At 41.7% G+C, this 17327-nt stretch overlaps 1 protein-coding gene across 1 annotated transcript in view; it reads right to left on the reverse strand.

The window, feature by feature from the left end:
* Nucleotides 1–519: 519 nt before the first annotated feature.
* Nucleotides 520–17327, reverse strand: part of LOC111156446 (signal peptide peptidase like 3) — a 146921-nt gene continuing 130113 nt past the window's right edge. The window contains exons 4-11 of the mRNA XM_022517359.1: nt 16761–16880; nt 15941–16019; nt 14668–14780; nt 6340–6446; nt 4380–4543; nt 3370–3569; nt 2317–2426; nt 520–1671 (exon numbers count right to left, since the gene is read on the reverse strand). Of these exons, the coding sequence (XP_022373067.1) occupies nt 1600–1671; nt 2317–2426; nt 3370–3569; nt 4380–4543; nt 6340–6446; nt 14668–14780; nt 15941–16019; nt 16761–16880 (965 nt within the window). The 3' untranslated portion in view covers nt 520–1599. The remainder of the gene's footprint in view (nt 1672–2316; nt 2427–3369; nt 3570–4379; nt 4544–6339; nt 6447–14667; nt 14781–15940; nt 16020–16760; nt 16881–17327) is intronic.

Consider the following 17327-nt stretch of genomic DNA (forward strand, 5'->3'; position numbering starts at 1 on the left):
ATGCACTGCCTAGGAGCTCTGTCCGTGGGGAGGCACAGCACACCAGTTCATTGCACAGGTCAGAGCAGTGGCAGGTTACCTGCTGAAGGGGGAGAGGGGGACACGTGGGCCCTCCTCCCACTTCTGCTGTCAGGTAGCCAGGCTTCTGCCTCTAAAGTGGGCCATTTCTTATCACGCGGGGGTGGCCACGACAAAAGCGAGCTGACATGATCACAGTAGTTACTACCAGAATACTGGCTCTCCAGCAGAGACCACACAGCACACGGTCAGATTCTAAGGGGACAGAGCAGCTTGCTCCTTCTGCCATGCCTGCAATGTAGGGCCCAGCTCAGAGGGGCAACTGACATTTGTCCCCAATACCCAGTTGTCACCACAGGTAAGCCAAGACCATAATCACAACAGCAAGGACAGGATCATGTTGCTTTTTTCCTTTTTTTCTTCAAGGAGTGAGGGCATGGAAAATACAGCACACCAATGAAACAAAATGCCAAAAAAAAAAAAGAAAATACAAAAACAATAGAAAATAGAAAAATGTATTTACAAGTAGTACATTACTATGATCAGAAAGCACAAAGACACCTGCTGCTATATTACATGCATTGGTTCAAGAAGAAACTACTAAAAACCCTGCAAGGGAGAAGCCTGTAAAAACAAAACAAAAAAAGGGCCAAAAAGTTTGAACTTTTCATCCCTAATTGGCTACACTGATCAAAACCAAACAAGAGCCCCCGAAAGTCCATGAGTATATCAGTACAAATACTATACTGGTTTTTTAACTGCATGTTCAGTTGTGGAGGGGAGAGACAGCAGCGTATCCATATACAAGGAAGCCGGAGTAAACTGCTCTACATGCTAAAAATTACAGCAAGTCCCTGTCTGCTACACAGCATGATCTTAGCAGGTTTTAATTCTGTTTATTCATATATATCGATGTGTGCGTGTGTGTATGTATAAAAACCGTGCCCTCGTTCACTGCCGACACAACATCTGGGTGGACATGAACTCATTACAACAAATTCTTATGTGTATGTTTTAAGAAGTCACTCAATGTCTGTGGATTTTTAATAAGTCACTTCACACCACAGAAAATATTTAATAAATCCAGAAAAAGGAAAGAATATAACGACAGAAGAGCTTCTGTCTCAGTTCTCTGAAACGGAGTCCCCCATAGGAAACTGGTCCCAAAGTTCTTGAGGGTTCACTGAAGAAACTTCGGTTTGCTAATATTTTTCATCCTTTTTAGTGTTCAAAAGGTATAGAACGACTCCTTGCCGTGGTCAGTTTTAAGCAGTCATATCTCCATCCCCCACAGGTAACAGTCTGGTGCAGATTCATAAAAACGGGGGAGGAAGGAGCACTGGGGAGGGCCTGTCACTTCAGGAAGGGCTCCGCCTCTACAACGGCAGGAAGAGAAAAAACGAAGCAGGGCTCCAGCACCTCGCTCCTGCAAACAAGCTCCCTGCAAACGCAAAATCCAGTCACATGTCAGTTCCTTATACAGGTACATCTCCAAGTACCAGGCCAGCTCTAAGAGGAAACAAAACCACGCGTTGACAGAAAAGGACTCAGATGGCCATTCTGGTCACTGTCTGGGATCCATCATACTTCCAGGAATCGGGAACTGCTGGACTTGGAGTGGAATGGCTCAGACCACATCCGCCGAAGGTCACCCTGGGGAAGAAGGAACTTTACTAAGTTACAGATTTAAACATGAGCCACACACATCTATAAGTCCTTTCTGATTCTTGATCTCAGATCAGCCGGCTTCTGTGAAGAATCAAAGAACATGCAAATTTTATTCAATGAAAAGTAACCTACCATTCTTTGAAGAACTCTCTAGGGTATAAGTTCTATCATTTAAGAGAGAGATGCTGAAGCCAAGCTAGTTTACCTCTGTTTCCTCCTCTGTAAAATGAGGATAATACAAATCTTATATATCAGGTAATGTTCCAAGTCTAGCTGTAATCATACATTTCTTAAATATCTCAAAATTTTAATGCAAAGTAGTAAAAAGCTATTAGGTAACAATATGATGCTGCTTTTAAGGGAAGTCTCTGCAGCTGGGCTCTAGGGATTTCAATAAGTTCGCTCATGACGGAGAGGCATAGTAGTCTAATTCACTAGCATTTTGTGCCAGTGTCTCCAACAGGCTGGAAGAGGTTGCTCATACCAGGTGAACAAAGACCCACCAACCCACCATCAAGGTCAAGAGCTGTGGGGCTTAAGCAGACCCACCTCTGGCAAGGAGAATACATACCCAAGTGCTGAGTCAATGCCAAGTTACTGCCTTCACAGGTTTCTAACTGCTTCTCTCACCTTTAAATAGGCCATCGTGAGGAGCGGCAATAAGGTGAATGGCACCAAATAGAGAAGGGCGGGCTGGGCCGCTCGGTGAATGCGGGACGCCACGGTTGCAGTGAGCAGACCTATGAAGGGAGAAACATTCATACACAACACTGAGGGGTCAACCCTCAGAGAGGAAAGCCTGCTACCTGGCTGATACCTGCCAGGGTCTTGATCGGACAGCTCTCCTGTGACGTGTGCTGTCTAGACGGATGCCCAGGGAGAGGCCCTGCTTGTGATCTCTGCCCAGGGTGGAGCAGCATAGCTTTGAAAAGTCCTACAATTCCAAGGACCCGTGAGCAGCCCAGGTGCCCCTCAGTGCTTAGCTTCCTGGTCCAAGCCCTTACTTCTGCTCTGAATGTGCCTGGTCCTCCAGTCTCGTGTGGTAGGTGATGCCAAACTCAGAGGCAAAGAGGTGGGTTCAAGTTCTGACTCTGTTCCTTCTGCAAGCGTTGTCACCTGGGTCATGGCGTTTCACCTCTCTGAGCCTCAGCGCTGAAATGATCCACCCTGCTGTAGCCAGCCACTGGAGCAGCAGACAGGTTCCCACCATTGCTACAGCCCCATTATGTGGGTCTTCCCTGTCTGTGTGTAAGTGAGCCAGCTAGAGAAGAACTGGCCCAGGGAGAGTCTAAGGTTAGAAGTGACAGACATGTTAGAACAAATGAAGAGAAGTACCTGTTTCATGAGGTGGGAAATAAACATGACATTGATTAACCTCAAGCTGAAGATTTAATTAAGCACACAGACTGATTCACGATCATTGAGTGGTAGATATTTCTAACTCTGAGGCCTGATCAGTCTTTCCACAATGTTCTTCAGATTGGTGGATAGGGAACTGGGCTGGCCAGTAGAGACAGCATCTGTCATGTCATGGGTCACGTTTTTCTTTCTCTGTGGCTGTCGAGAACAGCAACCAGAGTACTGCTCTCCTTCCACCTAGTGTCTGCAGCTAGAAGACCTGATTTAACTCCAGGGCTTGGAGGACAGTCAGGGGATCCCATGCAGGCTCTCCAGCTCTCTTACCTACAAAGTATCCAATGAGAGTGCAGTGAAAGTAGGAGACCTTCTGCATGCGTCCAGAGATATTGGCAGGTCCAGAGGCACCGCAGGAGTCACCGTTGGCTTGTTTTTTGTAGTTGTCGTAACGAAGGACAAAGCACAACAGGAGTCCAGGCATCACGATGTCCCCAATGCCCAACATAGAGAAGTGACTGCCAGTGGAGCTGGAATGCAGTGTCACAGGTCAGGGATGCCGCCCTCAACAATCCCATTTCTCCTCCTCCTGTGCAGAGTCATCTGTCAGCTTTTTAAGAAGTTGGACTTACCTGAATGGGAGATGGAAATCTCTAGAGGTGGAACAACACTAGTTTTTAAGAGTTTTTAGAGATCACAAGCCACAAGATTATTGGCAACAGACGTCTTCAACCAGGCCCCTCACTGCTTCAGGAAGAGTACCTCTAAGAGTAGTGCTGAAGTCATCTGTTTAAGTAATGCGTCTTCCAGAAATGTCAAGCAATTCCATATTTTGTCACACATTCGCTGCTGTGACTTTAAACAAGCACCTGACTACTCCCAGACATGGAGTCCCAACATAATTTTTCCTAAGACTGTATCCTCAGCAACTGTATAATTTTAGCATTAGGACATATTTTTACAAATGCTTTAGAAATAAAAAAGATTCAGAGTCTCCTGTTGACTTCCTCCAGCCAACTCTAAAATATGCTAACAACAGTAACATACAGCTGTTTGGTAATATTAATCAATAATAAAAAGCAGCACCTGTATCATTTAATGATAAATCTTTTCATTAAATTTATCATTTAATGATAAATCTGCTGATAATGCAGCACCTGTATCATTTAATGATAAATACTCAAATCAGTATTCTCTTCCTCATTCGTAAAACAGGATGACACACAACTCTTTTCCAGTCTAGGATAAGAATGTTGATGACAAAGGCTAATCAAGGAACACAGAGGAATAGGAAGACAGTGTTCACTATCACAACGTGAGGCCTGACATGCCAGTCCTACCTTGGGAAGACCAGTTTTCCAGGCAGAGACAGGCGAGGAACATCACGCCCAACATTGGGCCCCAGGTGGAGCTTGCGGGATAGAACGTCAAGGGGATTGTCAGCCGGTTGCGTGGCCACCTTCACCATGACATTGCTATTGAAGATATAGGCAGAAAAAAACACCTGCCGAAAGCCAAATGGAGAGATGTGTTTAACAGAGGAAGCTGGGAGCACCCTGATTTCAGCATCAACCCTCCTTGTTCTTCAGAGCAAAGTCTCAGAATACTGCAATGTCAAGAGTTTTTTGTTTTTTAATTAACATATATTATTAGCCCCAGGGGTACAGGTCTGTGAATTGCCAGGTTTACACACTTCACAGCACTCACCATAGCACATACCCTCCCCAATGTCCATAACCCCATCACCTCTTCCCCCTGCCCCCAACAACCCTGTTTGTTTTGTGAGATTAAGAGTCTCTTATGGTTTGTCTCCCTCCCGATGCCATCTTGTTTCATTTTTTCCTTCCCTACCCCCAACCCCCAACGTTGCCACTCAAATTCTTCTATCAGGGAGATCATATAATTGTCTTTCTCCAATTGACTTATTTCGCTCAGCATAATACCCTCTAGTTCCATCCACGTCATTGCAAATGGCCAGAGTTCATTTCTTTTGATGGCTGCGTAGTATTCCACTGTATATATATACCACATCTTCTTTATCCATTCACCTGTTGATGGACATCTAGGTTCTTTCCATAGTTTGGCTATGCGGACATTGCTGCTATAAACATCTGGGTGCACGTGCCCCTTTGGATCACTACATTTGTATCGTTAGGGTAAATATCCAGTAGTGCAATTGCTGGGTCGTAGGGTAGCTCTATTTTCAACTTTTTGAGGAACCTCCATGCTGTTTTCCAGAGTGGCTGCACCAGCTTGCATTCCCACCAACATTGTAGAAGGGTTCTCTTTTCTCCTCATCCTCTCCACATCTGTCATTTCCTGACTTGTTAATTTTAGCCATTCTGACTGGTGTGAGGTGGTATCTCATTGTGGTTTTGATTGGTATTTCCCTGATGCCCAGTGATGTGGAACACTTTTTCATGGGTCTATTGGCCATCTGGATGTCGTCTTTGCAGAAATGTCTGTTCATGTCCTCTGCCCATTTCTTGATTGGATCATTTGTTCTTCGGGTGTTGAGTTTGACAAGTTCTTTCTAGATTATGGATACTAGCCCTTTATCTGATATGTTGTTTGCAAATATCTTCTCCCATTCTGTCAGTTGTCTTTTGGTTTTGTTGACTGTTTCCTTTGCTGTGCAAAAGCTTTTGATCTTGATGAAGTCCCGATAGTTCATTTTTGCCCTTGTATCCCTTGCCTTTGGCGATGTTTCTAGGAAGAAGTTGCTGCGGCTGAGGTCGAAGAGGTTGCTGCCTGTGTTCTTCCTCAAGGATTTTGATGGATTCCTTTCTCACATTGAGGTCCTTCATCCATTTTGAGTCTATTTTTGTGTGTGGTGTAAGGAAATGATCCACTTTCATTTTTTCTGCATGTGGCTGTCCAACTTTCCCAACACCATTTGTTGAAGAAACTTTTTTCCTTTGGACATTCTTTCCTGCTTTGTTGAAGATTAGTTGACCATAGAGTTGAAGGTCTATTTCTGGGCTAACATCAGGCTTCTCTGACTGCATGCTCGGAGAAGAAAAAAATATTTGCTCCCATGGCAGAGAATCTTGTCTGCCTGGTCTCTCCCCCACCCCAAGAGACACAGATGCACTATCTGTTTAACACATCTCAACAAACAGGTGGGGACAGATGCCTGCTCACCTTTAGCATGTACAGTTCAGGACTGGAGGGAGTGATCTTAGGCAGGAGGTACTCCAGCCAGCCAGCATTTGGATACTTAAAGTTAAAAACTTTCAGGAATCAACACTCCAATTAAACACAAGAGAGAGCGGTGGCTTCGGGGAAACAGACACTTACCCAAAAGACATCGTAGATTAGAAGCCCTGAGAGAAGCAGGCAGGACACCTTGAGGCTGGGCAGGCGGACAAAGGCGATCATGGCTACACAGAGACCCATGGCCAGGGCTGCAGAGGAGACCACAGACATTGGTCAATGTGGAGTATGGGCTCATCCTCTTTCCACAAGCTATTCTGCTTATACACCTAACAGTTTATAAGTCCCCTCAAAAACCAAGCAGCTCAGTTTAAGCTCCAGTTTAAGACATTTACACTCTACTTGTGCAAAGTGCCCACTTAAGCCAATTTTGACCTGCTTGGTCTTTGGGAACATCCTTTTTTTCATGTTCTTGGATAGTGCTAACTGTGTAAGACCCAGGAGATTCTGTTCTGAATGATAAAGCTCTTGGCCAGGCCCAGTTTAAGACTTCTTGGCTCTGCTTCTGGCCTTCCCCATCCCTGAGGATCCTTGCTCCTTGCTTTTGACTTTACGTGGTCTGCCCACACCTGAGACCACATCCCCTTTTATTTACTCAGCAATTCATTCTTCTATCCTGGCCTTATTTTTTTTCTCACACCTCTCAAAATCTGACATACACTATATATATGTGTTTAAATTCTCTCTCAACTAAAATGCCAGGTCCTTGAGGGCATGGCTCCCTGCCGCATCCCGGGAGACTAGAACAGGTCACGCTGATGAATGGTCTCTCCCTGCCTTCAGCTCTCCTCCATTCTTCTGAAACACAGGTCTGATCAGACCACTTCAGCTGCTTCTGTACTTCCTGTGGGTTCTCACAGTGGAACAAAGGTCAGAAAACTTGGATGGGCACTGACAGGGATGTAAGGGAGGACGCTCTCCACTGCCCAAGTCCCCTGCCCTCAGCGTGCAGTGCTCTGGCTCTGTTCTCTAGTCACCTAAATATGATCACACCTCTCAACTATGTTCCTTCTTGTTTACAAAATGCCCTCTTCAGGGAAGTCTTTCCTGATCTAATCAGATTAAGTAAACACCTCTTGTGATGCTACAGAACTCTCTCTCTCAACACGTTCATCCATTCTGTAACAGTATGATTAATTTATATACAAGTGAATTTATTCCCTAAACTCAGTGCTCCTGGTAGACAGAAACCACGGCTTATTCTTTCTGTGAAGCCCCAGCACTTAACAGAGTAGTCATTCAACAAATATTTGCTGAATGAATGAAAAATTCTGCTGTCTACTTTAAATTTCAAATTAATTCTAAGGAAGGTAAGAAAAGCAAGGCTGTATTAATAGAATTGGTGGTAAATTGTCAATACATGTAACTAAGTGGGCAAATACAGCAGTTTGGTGGACCCTAGACACAACAATTCAACTAATATTTGGTGAGTTCCTACCATGGGAATGGTGTTGCACAAACAAACGAGAACGACTCCCATCCTTGGAAGACAGCACTAAAACTGGAAAGAAGAGCAAACTATCTCAATTTCCCCTGTGTCATTATTGTTATCAAGTATTCACTAATCTCCATGGTGTGCACTGTGTGTATGTTTTGGAGAGATGTGGTCAAACATAATTTCTGATTTTACAATAATCTAGGATGTGTTCATTTTACTAGGGTCTCCTTTAATTTTTTATAAATTCATAAAAACAACGAAGGCCCCTGATATAATCAACTCATACCTGTTTTTAAATAATGATATTTTCCATTATAATGATCTTTGGAAAAAAAGAGTGGGCTGTGCTGTGAATCAATACTCAGGACACGGGCAGGGATAAGCTCAGCTGACTTGAGGAACAACAGTGGTCAGTGGAGGGTGGGAAGCCCTGGGGGCAGATGCAGGGTGATGGTAGTAGGGGAATAAGAAGTGATCTGTTCAGAAACTTAGACAAGTGCATATGTGGAGTGCGAAGCACATCAAGGGAAGAAAGGGAGAAATGAAGGCCTGAGATGGACATACAAGGGACAGGCATGTGGCCAGTGGAGGTCAGTGGACTGATGACACCTGAAAAAGAGGTATTTTGGTAATGAAAGGGACAGACAAGCAAAATGGCAGGTTCCCAAGTTAAATGTATATGCCTCTGTGACACACGCAGGTGACTGGTCTGTTCTAGAACTTTTCAACTTGCCATACAGTTACTTAATCCTAAATTGGTAGGAGCCTTTCTGGCCATATGGTCTAATCATCCACTTGTTGCTTCGCCACTCCTCTTACACTAATCCTACCCCACCCGAGAGGAAACCACCCACGGACAAGATAGAACTGCTCAGTGACAGGATTTTCCATGATTCCAGACAATGCCATTCAGTTTCTCATCTTCCAAACTAGAAACTCTGGTTCTGTTTTCAGTTTTTCAGTCTCTCATCATGTACACTCACGCTGCAGCCATTCTGGGTGCCACCCTTTGTGGCTACAGCACACCTGTTCATGCTTCCCTACACCTCCCTAGTTTGACATGCATCCTTTCCCACTCTGGCTTCTCTCCCACTTAATTCTTCACTGCCACTGGAAACAATCACTGTGTGTTTCCTGCATATAGTACTAGGTTCCCTACTCTGTGATGGGTCCAGTCTAATGATAAGTCCCATGGCCTTGGGCACAACTCACAGGACAGTGAGGTTTCAGGGTCTGCCTTCCTTTGCTCCCATTCCTCAGCTACTGTTTCATCTCCAGCTAAGCTGAGCGATACCCTCTTCCAGTCATTCCGACCAACCATCCCCACTGTGCTGTGAGCTCCACATTTGAAGAGGCAAAATGCATCCCTCCTGACTCTTTCAGTATCACTCCTACCCCCAAACAAATATTGCCACAATCTGTCACATCCCCGAAACACAGGTGTTCGCCTAGTTTGCCTCTCTTTTTCTTCATGCTTTCATTTAAATAACCCTTCAAAGTCTCACCTCCTTAGGAGTTTTCCAAGCCAAAATGAAAAGGGGCGGTAGCTTTCCCTCATTCCATGCTGGTTGAGAAACCGAAGACTTGACTTTTTGAGAAACTCAAGACCAATCTTAACTTTTGGTTAAATGTAAAATAAGCAAAAGTGTTAAGTAAATGATTATTCTTAGCCAGCTACCTAGAATTACTTTCAACGTATTATTGATATAATCTTTGTGTCAATTTGCCTTCCATGACCAGTAGGGCCAGGGACAAAGACAATGACACTGAACTGAGCCAAAATGTTCTCGAAAAGAAACATGTAACCTGTAATAAGATCTTAGGCAGTACTCTGTTCTGTAGAACCTGTAGAGTCTTTATCTTAGCCTTATGTGGACTAAACACCGGAGTCTAGCATTTTAAAACCAATTACTAGATTTTTGGCATTGTACATTTTCTAATCATAGATTAGTAACAAGCATATTAAGTGAGGTGGCTGGACTAGACATCTGTTCAAGGCTTCTAGTCCCTGAACTGGTTAGTGGACATATATTGTGGACCTGGTGTAACAATCTTTAAACAGTAAATGTGTATGCACAAGATTCATCAACTTTTAGCTAATGCACCACACCACCCATTGGTCAAAATCTTTCAAGGCTTCCCAAATTTAAAAGGTTAATTTGCCAGATGAAGGTGAGAGTAGATAAAATACTCTAGGTTTAGTTCAAGAACATGCTTAAGTCTCTTACTATTATTGCTTTTTAGTATATAAGCCTGAAAATATACTTCATGCCTTGCCCTAAAACAACCACATTTGTCATTCTGTTTTCACTCTAACTTTAAGTAACAGGCTTTCATTGAGAAACATTCATTTTTTAGAAAAATTCTACTACCAAATTATCACTCCCTATGATGATTCTGATTCTGCAGAGACATCTACAAAGATAATTTCTATGTCAGAAAAGAACCAGTTCCAGATTTTTCTTAACAGCAGAAAACAAGTCTCACACACGCACCAAACACTAGAGTCTGAGAAACAATTTTAAAAAGCTCAAAGGCTCCCCCCTTTAGGGGACCAGGCAGGGAGAGAACTCTGTTCTTGGTTACAAAGGCAGTTTAACCAGTGCGAACTGGTAGGGAGAAGAGACTCCTAGACAAGTATATTTTGAGGACCAGCAATAATGACAAAAGGTGATATAAACATCCACACATTTGGGTTAAGTGGGGTTTGGGGAACCTCACTGAACCCTCAAAGAATTTTAGCTATCAGGTGAATTTGAGGATGGAAATGTATTTCCGACAGTGGTCACTGGGAAAAGAAAGTTGTCTTGTATGGGCAGCTCTCATGAACTCTACAGTCTAGATGAAATCCTGTAGTGCAATGGACTCTGCATTCTATCTTATGGAGAGCTGCTTATCTGTTTCTTCTGTTAGTGAGTCTAGTAAGCCTGTCCCTAGCCCTGCCTGCAGAGGTACAATGAGGAAAATTCTGCTTATCTGTTCTAAAGTATGTACTTCAGATGGCTGTGTAAATCAGTGGATCTTGAAAAGAATGTCACCTTCCAATGCCAACCTTTTCTCTTTTAGTTACATACTACTAGAAAATATGTATTTCTCTGTTCTCTGCAATGCTTGGGAAGAGTAGAGATGAGAGTATAAACACACTGCTTGCTGCTTTGAGAGGGATCTAATCTTTTCGGGTCAGCAGCTTGGTAAACTTAAAACCCTTAGCAAAGCCTATAGATAGTTAACATGTGTGTCTGGACACATGAATAAAGAGTTCCACGAAAGTATAGAGTCACAAGAAGTCAGTGGGATTACAAAGAACCTCAGAGGAAGCTGAGAGACTTCAATGTAGCTTAAGCACCATCTGGACTTAGAGTGTGCTGGCTTTGAAACTAATCAGTCTGGTTAGGTGAAGACTGTCTGCTATTACTCTAGTTAAAACAGTGGCATCTGAAGCTTTTGTCATCTCATTTAACACAGTATTTGTATAGGGAGATCATTTATGTGTAATATTTATGGGAGTGGACTCTTTCATTTAAGGACATCAACATAAACCAGTTTCTCTTAAGAGTTTATAGCTAACAGTCATCCAGTGATTTTAAATAGACCAAAGTAATCTGGTTTAGATATTAACCAACCAACCAACCAACCAACCAGCATTTCTAAATATTTTTGTTCAGAAATAGTAGAGGAGAAATATCTATGCTGCTTGTTTCCTCATCAGGAAGCACTGGTTTAGGTGAGATTAAAGGATATAATCATAAAAGCAGCTATGAGGCTATGAGTTACTATCCTTACTCCAATCATCATGACTAAGACTCCTTAATTTTCTATAACACAGATTTAAAAAGAGATTATGCTCTATTAAAGTCTTTCAAAATCACCTACATGCTTTTAGGTTAAATCATTCTGCAGATATTAAGAGTTAATCTTAGGAAAAGTCAAATGTACATACCTGGTATTTCTCAATACTCAATGCCTAGTATATAAAAATTGGCATTTGCTCTTCTACCAGGCAAGCAACTTGTGTGACTTTAGATATAATTTCGTTCCCTCAAACTTACTCTTTATCAATCTCCACAAGCACTGATGTATCAAACACCAATCCGTAGGAATACTGAAAGCACTGATACTTGATTTGGGAAACTGAATAGTTCTGGTAACCATTTAAAAATCCTAAACACTACAAACTTCAGGATGTTTATACACATTCCAAAGCAAATGACCACAGAAATGTTTTTTATAAGGCAACTTAAGAAGCTAAAACGAGAGACCAAACCGGTCAGAAATCAGCAAATGTCAATTACTGCATGGTCAGACACTGGTGATTTTGACTCTACCTTCCATTCCAACTCATTAAAGGTCTCTCTATAAATCTAAGAGGTAACTTGATCTATAACCTCAAGGAACTACTTTTGAGTATCAACAGGTTGGTATATGGTAGGCACTCAAAAAAGCAAGGAACAATGGAATAGTGACAACTGTTGGAACAAGGAACTATGACAATATACAAATTATATATTTATAAAATTATAAATATTATATAACCACTGGCAACCACTCACCTGTTCTCCATCACCGTAATTCTTATTATTTTAAAAAATACTTTCTGAAGAAGTATATCAGATATTTGTATGGTTTACAATTTGAAAAATCCTTTCTCCACAATTATCACCTTGAGTTAAAATGATGTGCCATTTTATTATAGCTTTACAGAGCTCTCAAACCACTTGATAGCCTGTTCCCTCATAATATTGTTTTCGCCAGTCAACTTCGCACACATAAATTTCAAATCCCTAAACTAGTCCAAGTAAATTATGAGGGAAAAAAAAACCCCTTGAAACAAAAGTATAAGTTTTTGGTTTTCTTCAAGATTTAAAATTACTTATCAAGGTTTAGATTGCACATTCACACACACATGCAGTTTAAAATCCTTTTTTCAAATTCTATCTGATTTGACCATGAGCAGAACATTGTGACACAAATGTTTGCTACTCCTGACGTGGATAGGGAGCACCACGTTGGGTGGCTCTGTGCTTAGATGACAATGGGTCTACAATAGCTGAGCCATTCTCAGAGCTGTGAGGACACAGTCTTGGTGGACAGGAGCCTCCAAAGAGCCCTGTTTCCAAAGTCTTGATTAGCCTTGTGTTTGCTTGAAATGGATAACAGGAATAAGTGTGATCTGTACCCATCATCTCTGATTTTCAAAATCCTCCCTTAAATATTCCTTAGATAGTATTACAAATTACATAAAACTGTCTTTTGTATTTTAACTTCCTTCTCTTCTGAAACACCAGAAGAAAGGAAAAAGTGAACAGACCTTGCGGGGCAAGCAGTTAGATAGAGCTTCTTGAGATCAAGAACGTGAACTGTGAAATTAAGGACTGAATGAAAAAGGAGGTGGAAATGCTTACGTGGTCTTTGAGAAAAGTTTTAAAATGTCTTAAGGGAGAAAAAAGAATAAAGGGGGATTTCTGGAAATGTCCCTTCAAGATATTCTGATGAGAAGTATGAAATGTACACGAGAGTTCTGTGACTGAATAAGGGACTTCTCTGAACCTGTTTCCTCTTCTGTCAAGTGGGAACGGAAGTATCCACTTCAAAGACTTTTCAGGATTAAATGAGATACTCCACGTAAACATCCAGGGAAGTGGCCAATGCATAGCACTCAACAAATGTTAGCTCCTCATGACATTCTTAGTTCATCCTAATCATCACCAACAAAGAGCGAGTCTCATGCGCTACAGGTAGGAGTGTAAAGTGCTACCGCTTTTCTGAAAGGCAGTACAGTAATAGAGAAAACAATTTTTAATACAAAAATCCTCTCATCTAGGAATTTCATATCTAGGAACTCATCCACAGAAATAACTGTTTTAAGTAATCTGACATGTATATCCAGAAGTAGAACAATGTTTACCTCAGGTTGTTTATAAGAGATGATTAAGAGCAATCTAAGGGTCTAGCAATAGTGAAGTAACATACAACAGAATACTCTGGAATTATTAAGAAGGATATGCTATCTTTATGTAATGATACAGACATGTATTTATATCATTACATGAAAAGTCTATGGTATATAACATATACTCCACATATGTATTTATATATATTACAGTATTACTCCATTTATGTAATTGAGTCTCCACAAAAACGAAAACATGAATGTTCACAGCAGCATTATTCATAAAAGCAAAAAAGTGGAGAAAACTGATGAATGGATAAATAAAACTGGCATAGCTATGCAACTGAGTAGTACTGGCCAGAGAAAGAAATGAAGTGCGGGTTCAGATTATGGCATGAATGAATCTAGAAAACATCATGCTAAGTGAAAGAAGGCAGACAAACAGGTAATATAATGTATGATTTTATTTATGTGCAATGTTCAGAAGAGGCAGATCCATAGAGAGAGAAGTAGATTAGTGGATGCCTGGGGCTTGGGTGGGCCAATGGGAGTGACTGCTGGGTATGGGTTTGGAGGGTGGGTGATGAAAATGCTCCAATATTGACTGGAGTGATGGCTGCACAACTCTCTGAATATACTAAAAACCAATGAATTGTACATTTATACACTTGGACATCATACCTCAAAAAGCTGTTATTCAAAAATATCTGAAGAATGTGGGTAAAAAGGGGCACCTGGGTGGCTCACTGGGTTAAAGTCTCTGCCTTGGGCTCAGGTCATGATCCCAGAGTCCTGGGATCGAGCCCTGCATTGGGCTCTCTGCTCAGCAGGGAGCCTGCTTCCCCCTCTCTCTCTACCTGCCTGCTCGCCTACTTGTGATCTCTGTCTGCCAAATAAATAAATAAAATCTTAAAAAAAAAAAAAAGTGGGTAAAAAAAACCCTCAACAATGGGTAGCACCGCCTAAGGACACCTAATGTTCACAGTAATTGGAGTAAATATTACTAAACACAGTAAGCAGAGGAAGGGAGGACAAATATAACTATAAACTACATTAAAACTTCAACTTTTCACAGGTTACTCACCATCCATAAGAAGCCAATGGCCAGTGAGAACCCAGATAAGGACGAGCATGACAGACAGAGAGAATGATAGTAGCTCAGCAGCAGTGAAACGCCCACAGCAACCAAAGGAAATCCTAGAAAACACACACCATTTATTGGACTCATAGGCAATACATAATATTTCAATAACCAAACTCTACCTTGGTCCTTCATGATCAGAGCTCATATGGCCAGATGAGAACAGCAGGCAATACCCAGACACCTGGAATTCGAAAATACCCAAACCTCCTTGGAGTAAGCTACAGAAACAAAGAGGAATTAATTAGGGGCACCTGGGTGGCTCAGTGGGTTAAAGCCTCTGCCTTAGGCTGGGTCATGATCCCAGGGTCCTGGGATCGAGCCCCGCATTGGGCTCTCTGCTCAGCAGGGAGCCTGCTTCCCCCTCTCTGCCTCTCTGCCTATTTGTGATCTCTCTCTCTGTCAAATAAATAAATAAAATCTTAAAAAAAGAAAAGCTTAAAAAAAAAAAAAGAGGAATTAATTATACTTCTGCACCCATCTGATTGTACTTTTTATCCCAAATTACCAGCATGGGTGTTTAGAAATTTTAAGTGACAACACCAATCTTTGGAGAATTAAATACATTATAGGGGAAATTCTGTTCTTATGAGGAAAACAAAATGAAAAAGTACTGACCTTCAATCCACTGGGCAATGAGTGATGAATACATATTTTAAAAAATCTGCAATAACTCTCTTTGGCTATCACTAATTCCTGGGAAAATCAGTTGCCCCAAGTGACGGGTTTCCTAAGTGCATACAGCATCTCTGTTAGCACAACATTTTGTTTCTATGGAGCAATGGCTTTGGGAGTTAAGGAGTGAAAGGTATGCACACGGGGTTTGAACCTAAGTGGCTAGTGTATATTTTAGGCCACCAAAGATGAAAGGCAAAAAATGTCTGAGTCAACCACTACTTTCACATCCCGTTAACTCCCTAGTAAAAAAATGAGAGTATTGCTTCAAAATGAAACTGCTCATCTTTCAGTAATCTAAGCAGGAAGCATATTTCAATGACTCAGACTTTGTAAGATTTGTTTACATTTCCTCTGCTATGGAAAGGTACAAAAGGAAGTACTATCTTCTAGTCTTAAAGATCAAACATCTCCCTTCCCAGTCTTCTGGCATTTGTGTGCTCTGGTCAATACCAGAAATTGAGACTCCCAACAATGCTATCAAGTCTAAGATAAAAACATATACAAATTCATAATTTAGAGGAAAACCCCAAGTCCTTACTTATTCTGAGGTGAACAGGGTCTTGTTAAATACTGGCACATCGGGAGGAGGAGGAAAGCAAAAGCTATTGTTGCAAGAACTAGAGAAAGAAAATATATATGGTTAGGTTTTGTTGTTTATTTTCAACAACCGTAAGAAAAATGGCATGACTTATGGAAACACTGACTACCCAGAAAACTTTTCTCAGTAAGTAGATAAAATTAACTAACTAGAGATAAAAAATGTCTTCCATTAGCACCATACAGATAAAGTCTTGAGAAAAAAGAAGTACCTGATTTGAAGTAGGGGAAGCAGAGACATCTAGGTTTCTCATTCTCTTCTATCTTAATATGAAAAGAGAAACAGCGGGCCAGGGGATGATCTGACATGTCCAGCATTTTGCTGATGTTTTATACACTTATATCATCTCTTTGCTTAAAAACTGATCAGAGGGCTGACAGTCAAATTACTTTGATTAGTTATCACTGTGTCTGTCTACTACAGAAACATCAGTGGGGGTTGCCAATGACCACTTTGTCACACTGGATCTTCTAGTAACCTCCCAGACAAGGAGCCACAGTCAAAGTGGTCCTACTCTGATATCATAAAGCCTGCATGTTTTCAAACCCCCTGGTCTTTTGTTCAGGCTGTACTGGCAGTCCTAAACTGATGTTATGTGTATCCAGTGGCTCAAGGAGAAGTATGGGGAGAAAAAACAGACTTAAAAAGAAAAACTTGCATGGCATGGTGTATAAATCTTAAGTTTTGAATGATGATTAAAAAGAGGTGAAAAAAATTCCTTCTAGGTTAAAGTCTGAAAATAGAGAAGAAACTCATTTACCTGCTGTACATATTGTAAAAACTACTTGAACTGAGTCAAAGAAGAAGAACATTACTAGGAGAGAGACAGATGCACCAATTGGAAGGAACAGGGCCTGGGTAGAGTCAATAGTTTGGATACCTGAAAGAGAAAAAGGGAGAGATTAATGACTTAAGTAACAGGCACTGTGCCCATGTACTCCAGACACTTTAACAGTTCCTGGGGTTAGTATATAAGATACAGTTTATCTAGGTCCTCTGATTCTTTCCTTCCCACTGAGATCATGAACTCCTTGCTCTCCTCATGGTGCCTTCATTATCTACCTCCTGGTGCTAACAATCTGGTTGACAGGGCACCAAAAAACCCCCTCAAACGAACAAAAACAAAAAACCTAGAACATCAACAGGTAGTAAAAATTTGTATTAATTGGGGCACCTGGGTGTCTCAGTATCTACCTTTGGCTCAAGTCATGGCCCCAGGGTCCTGGTATCAAACCCCTGCATCAGGCTTCTTGCTTGGCAGGGAGCCTGCTTTTCCCTTTCCCTCCCTCCACCTGCGGTTCCCCTGGCTTGAGCTCTTTTTCAAATA

Source organism: Enhydra lutris, unplaced genomic scaffold, assembly GCF_002288905.1.
Source record: "Enhydra lutris kenyoni isolate GAN:26980312 unplaced genomic scaffold, ASM228890v2 scaffoldscaffold46, whole genome shotgun sequence".
NCBI lineage: Eukaryota > Metazoa > Chordata > Mammalia > Carnivora > Mustelidae > Enhydra > Enhydra lutris.